Source organism: Mus caroli, chromosome 2, assembly GCF_900094665.2.
Source record: "Mus caroli chromosome 2, CAROLI_EIJ_v1.1, whole genome shotgun sequence".
Taxonomy (NCBI): Eukaryota; Metazoa; Chordata; class Mammalia; order Rodentia; family Muridae; genus Mus; species Mus caroli.
In genome coordinates this window covers 82971516-82981529 of record NC_034571.1, presented here as the reverse complement: position 1 = coordinate 82981529, position 10014 = coordinate 82971516, and the positions used below count along the sequence as shown (strand labels likewise).

Below are 10014 nucleotides of genomic sequence, written 5' to 3'. Positions count from 1 at the left end.
TCTGTCTTCGCCTGTGTCTAGCTTTGTCTCTCTGCAACCTGCCTGTGAAACTGTCCCTGTAAAACCCACCTCTGAACTCCATGAACTGAACAGCCATAAACTCCTCTCTACTGCACTGCCTCTCAACTCAGGGACTAGACTCACTCACTGAACTGGTGGACCAGAACTCAGATCTGCATGTCCCTGTCTCTTGAGTACTCCAATTAAGAGCAGGTACCTCCATACCTGGACTTTTCTTTTTACTTCTGCTTTTATTTTTTTTTTAAAACTTGAACTCAGATATATGCTTACTCTTTCTTCGTTGGCTTTAGGATGTAATCCCTTACCAGAATAGCAATGTTGCTGGATTAAAAATTCCTCTATACATGTGTGTATATGTATGCATATATATTTCATCCAGTGAGTGTATGTTGTATGTGAATATATGCCATGGTATTTTGGGACATCAAAGGAATCTTTAGAGGATCAGTTGTTTCCTTCAACCATGTCATTCTCAGGTATCGAACTCAGGTTTTCAAGTTTTGATTGCAAACTTCATGAACTGAGTCATCTTCTTTGTTTGATAAATCATCTTTCTAGGCAGCCCTGGCTTATCTGGAAGTTGTGATTTAACTCAGGCTGACATAAAACTTGTAGAGTTTCTCCAATCTTTGCTTCCCATCAGTTGATGTTACTAGCATGTGGTAACACAGGCTCTCAATACGAGTTTCAATGATATTTTCTTATAATAAACAGGTCTTTCACATCACCTTTTCGATAAAAAGAAATGAGAAAATTCTGCAGCTTTAGCAACTGTTTCATCTGTTTTAAGTTATTTATCCTCCACTATAATTTTATAGAGAAAAATAATTCATAATTAATTTATATATCTCCATATATTTATTATTTTAATATTTTATATTTAAAAGAAGTTCTAGCATCCACATTTCTCAGTTCATTCATATTTCACATAAAAATTAATTTCAAAACATTATATATATTTTTATGAGTGGTTGGGCAGTTTATCACACAGATCTGAGATCTTAGGTTTGGCAGGTACACAAGACTTTATGTAGAATCCTTCTGAGATGCTATATCCCATCTCCTGTGCAAAGTATTTTAGTCCTGAACTTTATAAGATTTTAAAGCATTACCAAATATAATCTCAAGAAAAAAATTACAATAAATTAAAATCTCTTATTTGGCAGTGAGTTACTAAATGATTAGTAATAATCAAGTAAAAGACAGACCAGAATGTATTTGGGAACCAGTACTGCCAGCTTTTTACAAACCCAGGGGAGATAGGAATGACTCTCACAGCTTCACGACCTCTCAGAGATACTTCTTTATAAAGTCCAGATGAAATCAAGGATGAAAGTTTGGTTCCTTTGTTTTCCTTTATCTGAGGTCATGTGGAGACAGCACTAGAAAAAGGATGGAGATATTCCCATCTGCACCTCACAGCTGCCCTTCTTCTCTCTCTTAGAAGGAAGAGGAAGGGGGGGGATCAAACACAGTATTTTGGTTACCATCAAACAGAAGTCTCCACAGAGAGGAGGCTATCTTCAGATTTTACACAGAGTTGTTATATAAGACACCTCCCTTTCATTTCCAGAGATGATTTTTAAACTATGACAAGCTGATTTAAAGTTTACATGCTGTGGACAGGCTACTATATTTAATGTAGTTATGGGCCTTTGATTTTGTAACTGTTTGTGTGAGATTTACATGAACTCTGGTGTGTAGATTCTCCATCTTTAGCATGGCCTGTCTGACCAACCACAATGGATACAAACAGGAATGAAATGGACATGTGGAGCTCAGAGGACAGCATTTTGTAAGTGTCAAGTGTAACAGATGTCAGAGTGAAAACTGCTTAATTTCTTTATCTCTTCCTTCCTTTCTTCCTCCCTCCTTACTTTCCTCTGCCCCTCTCCCCTTCCTTCCTTCCTTCCTTCCTTCCTTCCTTCCTTCCTTCCTTCCTTCCTTCCTTCCTTCCTTCCTTCTTTCCCTTTTCCTTCCTCTTCCTTCCTTTCTTCCCTCCATATTTTATTTCTTCTCCTTTTTGTAAAATTTCTTCTAACCATGTTTGTAAAAAGCTCTTTATTTGTTACAAATAAAAATGTTTCTTTTAGCTTGAAATCAGACAAACTAGAAATTCACTAAATGAACATTTTCTATTGTATCTAAGTAGGACTTTAAGTGTTACAAACACAATCTCATTGGTCTAGTATACTAATGTTTACATCACTCTATTTTTTAAAATAAATTTAGTATGCTTTGAGACTGTATAAAGTATATTGGCAGAATCATAGACAGAAGAGATGCTCTACCCTATGTAGTTATTGCTAGAGGACATAAAATGTGCTCTATCCACAACCACATACTGACATACAGCATGGAGAACACTAAATATCAGAGTGACTCAAGCTGTTGGTTTCATCATGTCCTCTTAATTCTCCCATTCTGCAGTGACTGGGATCATAAACACCACTAGGTCCTCACCCCAGAACTGTTCAGAATGTGAAGCTGCCGATGTTCTGAACTAGGTTGGTGTTTAAGGCATCACATTGTCTCCTAAAAGGTATATAAATTATTAAGAGAAGGAAAATAGAGAATTCAGACACCCTTAGGAAGGAGAGAAAAGGAGAAAGAGGGCAGTACATTTCATAACTAATGAAGCACTAAAGCTGCCCATTTAGGGAAATCTAAAGTACAACAGTGAAAAGAGAGAGTGACAATTACTAATCCGAAGGGAGCACATGTCCCAGACAGACATGGAAAGATGCCTGTTTATTGACACTCATAGGAAATAGTTTTTCATTATTATCAAATAGAATAATCTTAGATCAAAATAGGATGGGTTTAAGGAATTTAATCTAAAAGCCACTTCAAACAAGATGTTCAGTTATTTTTTTCTTAGTTACAGCAATATTTATGTGTTTGAAATATATTTTCAAAATTCTTGTTTGATTAGAAATCACTGTTATTGAATGCTTAAGATATTTCCATTTTCATAGCCGGGCGTGGTGGCGCACGCCTTTAATCCCAGCACTCGGGAGGCAGAGGCAGGCGGATTTCTGAGTTCGAGGCCAGCCTGGTCTACAAAGTGAGTGCCAGGACAGCCAGGGCTACACAGAGAAACCCTGTCTCAAAAAACCAAAAAAAAAAAAAAAAAGATATTTCCATTTTCAATGTATCTGTGACACAGAATCATAATCAGATATGAAATTTCCCTATCTCATTTTAACTCTAGTATAAATTAGAGAATTTGGGTTATTATTATGAAGAATACAAAGATGTCTTTGATCTTGGAATTATATACTGATACATTTTCTAAAAGGACTATTTAGATGAACGTATATTTCATAGTCAGCATAATAAACTATGATTTTACAGGGATATATCATTGGTTAAATCGTTACATCAGTTTGCATATGCAGGCACTGGGTAAGTAATACTGACATTGATACTCACTTGTGCTTTGGGATTGACACTTTTCAGAATGTTTTTATGAAGAATTATACCCATAACCTCTTTAGAACCAAGGATTTTGAAGTGGAGTAGATTTTCACCGATACCTGATATTAGGCAATATTAATATTTAGTAATTTTTAAAAAAATTATAGTTTTTATTTTGGGGGATTTTATAACTCTCCCACTTTCATTTCTCCTAGCTCTCCCATATAACCTTGCTTTATCTCTTTCAGACTGATGGCCATTTTTTCCCCACTATTGCTGGGTTTTTTTGCTCATAGAAAATAAGGACATTTTAAGTTTTCTCTTCAGTGGTTTATTTTTACTAATTTTTGAGGAACATGAATATGATAACATTCTAGTACATTCCCACTGAGCTTCATTTGAAAGTGTCATCATATACCACTGTGACATATTTGTCATCATTAAGAAATAAACAAATATATTTTCCTAACTAAATATCAAAATTTATATTGAGCCAAATTTCTACTTCTATGTATATTATTTATGTTTTCTATTTAATTAATTGTTTAATTTCACATTATTTTCAGCAATTTATATAAGAGTAATTTACATATACTTATGAGTGCTTATACACAGGGTAATATAATATTTATATCACTGTCTCCTATTCCTAAATCCAGCTGATTTCCTGTTTTTTTCCTTTTTTAAAAATTAGGTATTTTCTTCATTTACATTTCCAATGCTACCTCAAAAGTCCCCCAAACCATCCCCCCTCTCCTCCCCCTCCCACTTCTTGGCCCTGTTGTTCCCCTGTACTGAGACATATAAAGTTTGCAAGACCAAGGGGCCTCTCTTCCCAATGATGGCCAACTAGGTCATCTTCTGATACATATGCAGCTAGAGAAACGAGCTGGGGGGGGGGGACTGGTTAGTTCATATTGTTGTTCCACCTATAGGGTTGCAGACCCCTTTAGCTCCTTGGGTACTTTCTCTAGCTCCTCCATTGGGGGCCCTGTGATCCATCCAATAGCTGACTGTGAGCATCCACTTCTGTGTTTGCTAGGCCCCAGCATAGCCTCGCAAGAGACAGCTATATCAGGGTCCTTTCAGCAAAATCTTGCTAGTGTGTGCAATGGTGTCAGCGTTTGGAGGCTGATTATGGGATTTCCCCTGTTTTCTAAACTAGTCCCCAAATGCTGTCCTTTCTCTTTGTCTCTCTATCCCTGTCTCTCTATCTCTCTCTCTCTGTGTCTCTCTCTGTCTCTCTCTCTTCTTTCTCTCTCTTCTTCACTACTTTCTTTTCTTTTTTTCTCCCCCCTCTTTCTTCGCCTTCTACTCACTGTTTATCCACATGTTCTTGTGTGAATGTGTAGGTGTACCTACACATGTGCATACCTATATGTGGAGGCCTTGGGTTGATGTCATGTGTTTTCTTTAAGTACTGTCTACCTTAATATGTGTTTGAAACAGTATTTCTCACTTAATCTGAAGCTTGCCTGTACAGAGGTGTGGTTGGTAAGCCAGCTCCAAGAATTAGCCTGTCACTCTCTGACAATCATGGGGGAAGAAGACATGCCTAGGTTGTGAATCTGGACTCTGATACGTTCATATTTGTACAGCAAGCACTTTTCTGAGAATCTATGACTGTTGGCCAGTGTTCTCAAGATTCCTAATGTGACACTTTAAGAGCATTATTCATGTTATGGTGACCACTAATCATAAAAAAAAAAAAACATTTTTGTTGCTACTTCATAACTGTAATTTTGCTACTGTTATGGTTCTTACCATACATATCTGCATTTTCCAACAGTCTTAGGTGATGCTTATAAAAGATCATTCGGCCACCAAGTGGGTCAGGATCTACGGGTAGAGAACCACAGCTGTAGGCCATACCTAATTAATACGTGCATCAAAATTTTGTTGTTCTTTGGGAAGGGTAGTGATTATTGAAAAATACTAGTTACATTATTCTAGATTAATATCAAGATTTGATTTTGTTTTATAGCTTCCTATGTAATTTGTTTTTCTTTGTAAAATAAGGCTATGTTAACCAGTAAAATATGTGGTAGGTCTGTGAGCTAGAGTACTGAACCTGATAATTATCAAGGGTGTTAAAATGCATTTGTATTTAAATAAAATGCTATTTTTTACTGTGATTATGACAAAATATTTTACATGTTAATGAGTATGAAGTAAAGCACTCATAAAGCTTTCTCATACAAAAATAAGAATTTAAACTAATATGTCTTTTCTATGTGTCTGGATGCAACAACTGTGTCTCAGAATTTGCTATCTGCTTCCACTGGATTCCAGACTCCATAGGTGTCTATATATTATTCTCACATGAAAACTAGTGTCTATTCTAGTGATCAAACTCATTAGCCGAACTGAAATCTGAGTCTTATCAAATTTGAAGGACTTGAACTAATACGGTACATAATGGATAGTTTGGATTGAGTTGGCATTAGATTCTTCTAGAACATAATGAGTTCTTTTCTATAAATGTGTATTCATTGGACACTCATTGTAATATTAACATGAATAATGCTCTGTGATCTTTTTACTTGTCATGAGTTTTCTTTCTTTTTCTTCTTTTTTCTTGTTCCTTTTTCTGAGGTTAAACTGGCCAGTGTTAAATTATTTCATGATATTTTTACATTATTATAATGCTTATTTTCTGATCTAATAAGACTATAAGGTATTTTTTACCCTGTTCTTCTTTCAGGTATAACTGGTGAATACATAAGGGGCTTTGGTTTAAAAAGAAAGAAAGAGAGAAAGAAAGAAAGAAAGAAAGAAAGAAAGAAAGAAAGAAAGAAAGAAAGGAAGAAAGAAAGGAAGGAAAGAAAGAAGAAAGACAGAAAGAAAGGAAGAAAGGAAGGAAGGAAGGAAGGAAGGAAGGAAGAAAGAAAGAAAGAAAGAAAGAAAGAAAGAAAGAAAGAAAGAAAGAAAGAAAGAAAGANAGGAAGGAAGAAAGAAAGAAAGAAAGAAAGAAAGAAAGAAAGAAAGAAAGAAAGAAAGAAAGAAAGAAAGAAAGAAAGAAAAAGAAAAAAAAGAAAGCCAAGCCAAAAAGCCTGGTCTACAGAGTGAGTTCCAGGACAGCCAGGGCTACACAGAGAAACCCTGTCTGGAAAAAACAAAAAACAAACAAACAAACAAAAAAGGTGGGGGAGCTTTGGTTACAGGCAGTAGTGAGAACTTCAGTTGAGAGCACATGAGAATTGATGCTTTAAGGCAAAAGCAAATAGCTGTGCTCTGTTCTATAATCATGCAATAATGTGTTAGCTGACTGTCATTTCTTAAGATAACTTCTCTCTCTCTCTCTCTCTCTCTCTCTCTCTCTCTCTCCCTCCCCCCCTCTCTCTATATATATATATAATTTGGTATATATCTATACATATACTCTTTTATTGAAATATATTAACAAATTCATATCTAAACATTTGTACATATATAAATATATGTAAATAAAACTATATGTAATACATATATAAATATATAAGCATAAAAATAGTTTCATTAATATTTCAGATTTCTACACAAAATAGGACTCAGACAGTTCAACCTGTGGAAAATTCAATCAAGAGCTGAAATATGAATCTGGTGGTCTTATAGAAAAACTATCTGCAACTAAGGAAGCTAATTTTAAAGAGATGAATTATACCTTGAATCTGTAAGGACATTTTATTGTGAGTTGTGCTTTCATATTTTCACATTTGATTTTTTTAATAAACCTTGTAGTAGAGCAGGAAAGCTATTTACAAATATTATTGCTAGAGGAAAGTCTTATAAGTTTCAAATAATATCTTGAATAATTTTGTTTCCATTAACAAGAGCAACATTACATAAATAATTGGCAAATATAATGTTTCAAGACTCAAACATTCTGCCTACAGTTTCTCTTTTTTACTTATGTGATTATTGCCAATTTGTCTATGAGGCAGATTGGAATAGTGACTTTTAACTTTCTGCCATTTCTTCTGTTATCTTGGTCAAGATGTGTCTATCACATATCAACAAAATAATAAGATGCTTTATTTTTTATCTGGAAGTAGATCGTAGGAACACCAAGCCTACTCCATAACTCTTGTCTGAAAAGATGAATTACCTTTCTTCTATGCTTATCCCAAAGGAGGGACCTTGTATTTTAGAACCAGAAAGTCTGTGTAAAAATACTAGGTTAAGCACCTTTTGTTATTTTGAGCGTAGCACCTCTTACTAAAATTTTCACCAAGAAATAACAATATAATAATAAAAATAATAACAAATAATAATAAACACACAACTTATTGTAACTTGAGTTCCTAGCAGTTGCTTAATTTGTATCATCTCTTGATGAATTAAAAGGAAATTGGCACTTTCAGCAATCATATTACAAATAGAAACAAATATTTCCTGTAGGTCTGAATAACTTTTAACAACAAATTAACTCATTTGACATTCCAATTACCCTTAGATGTTGAAGACAATTTGAAATATGATGAAGATTTTCGATTGATTTTACAATATATTTTGCCATTCTGCTGTAAGGTGAGTGTTCTGATCAGACATGAAAGAATATTCATCTGTGTTTCATTCCAAGAATATTGGAGACATGATTAATACACAGTGTTTTCTCTATATGTATAACATGGAAATGGTTTCACAGTGCTTTTAATTATTCTACTTCAGGAAGTTACTAGGTCAAAACATGTATTGTGTTTTATAGATTAAAAATAGCCAGTACTTTAATTCTACACAATTTTCAATAACTGCCTCCAGGAAGTGACTTTTTTCTTTCCTTAAAACCAAGTTTAAACATATATACCTTATGAATATTATTCCCACACTTATCTGCCTTACCCCTTTCAACACATTCTGTAATCCTCCTTTCTAAGTCATGGGCTATTCTTTAATTACTATTATTATATTTATGCTTATCATAAGTTTGTCTACCTATTATTCATTCTGTATAAATGAATATATATCCTGTTCAATTTTTTTAGTGTAGTATGTATGTACATATGTTGGGCAAAGCACTGTTTTCTTTTTCTGTTCTCACTCAAAAATTTGTGTTTACCGCTACCCTAATTTGTTGATAACATAATCTTATTCGAAACTTGTCTCCTAATAATTACAGGTTCACATGAACTCAGTTTACTTCATATTCTTCTTGAAATTATGCAAAACCAGAGTTTTGTAACAGAATTCATATTCCTTGGACTTTCACAGAATCCTAAAATCCAGAAAATAGTTTTTATTGTATTTTTATTTGTCTACATTGCAACTGTTGGGGGCAACATGATAATTGTGGTGACCATTGTCTGTAGCCCAGCACTGATAGACTGCCCCATGTACTTCTTTTTGGCATTCTTGTCCCTATTGGATGCATGCTTCTCTTCTGTCATCACACCAAAGATGGTTGTGGACTCCCTGTATGAGAAGAAAACTATCTCCTTTGAAGGATGTATGATGCAGTTATTTGCTGAGCACTTCCTTGCAGCAGTAGAAGTTATTGTCTTGACAGCCATGGCCTATGACCGCTATGTAGCAATTTGCAAGCCCTTGCACTACTCTTCCATCATGAACTGGAGGCTCTGTGGCACACTTATGGGGATAGCATGGACAGGGGGCTTCTTGCATTCTATCATACAAATTATCTTCATGTTGCAATTGCCCTTCTGTGGACCCAATGTCATCGATCATTTCATGTGTGACTTGTTCCCATTACTGGAACTTGCCTGCACTGATACACATATCTTTGGCCTTTTAGTGGTTGCCAACAGTGGGTCTATCTGCATCATAATCTTCTCTATTTTGCTGGTCTCCTATGGTGTCATCCTGTTCTCTCTGAGAGCCCACAGCTCTGAAGGGCGATGGAAAGCTCTCTCCACATGTGGATCCCACATTGTAGTTGTGGTTTTGTTCTTTGTCCCATGTATATTTATATATGCACGTCCTCCATCTGCTTTCTCCTTTGATAAAATGGTGGCGATATTTTATACTATCCTAACTCCCTTACTCAATCCTGTGATTTACACTTTTCGGAATAAGGACATGAAAAACGCTATGAAGAAAGTGTGGAAGAGGTTGATGTTGGTTTCTGATGAAAAGTGAGAGATCGAAAGATGTCTGTAAAGAAGTCAAAATGATTTTGATAAAAACATTCAGGGATTTCATTTTTATAGAATAGATTATGTCTGGCACTAGCAAACCATCTTTAAAAGAGTCAAAAATGATGTGTTCATGTTATTTTGAGTATCAATTCTTAGCTGGCAACTTGTTATTTTCAAGTGTATATTAAAAAGCTTTGACATTTGTGCTTTCTATTTATAGTGTAGTAATTTAAGAAAAAAAGAGGGAAAGAATAGATGTATCTGGTTATTTGATATTCACTCCACACCACACAATATGCCAAAACATTTTGAAGATTTCACTGACTCCTGAAAATAGCCAGGATTCAGGACAGGTGGTCAGCAGAGCACTCACAGAACCTCAGCTTTTTTGTGCCATATGATGCCAACATTTAGTGTGGGCTTAGCACCAGCAGCTACACTGTGTGAGCTTAATATTGAAACTGTTGAGAAATACAATTTGATTAAATATGTTGAGCAT

General features: G+C 35.0%; 1 protein-coding gene across 1 annotated transcript; it reads left to right on the top strand.

The window, feature by feature from the left end:
- The first annotated feature begins 8565 nt into the window (after positions 1-8565).
- On the top strand, positions 8566-9516 carry LOC110284637 (olfactory receptor 4C15-like). The gene has a single exon (XM_021150444.1). The coding sequence runs from the start codon at positions 8581-8583 to the stop codon at positions 9514-9516; it is 936 nt and encodes a 311-aa protein (XP_021006103.1). The 5' UTR covers positions 8566-8580.
- The last annotated feature ends 498 nt before the right edge of the window (positions 9517-10014 follow it).

Excerpts from the sequence above, each read along its gene's own strand:
- LOC110284637 (XM_021150444.1), top strand. The coding sequence starts at position 8,581 with ATGCAAAACCAGAGTTTTGTAACAGAATTCATATTCCTTGGACTTTCA.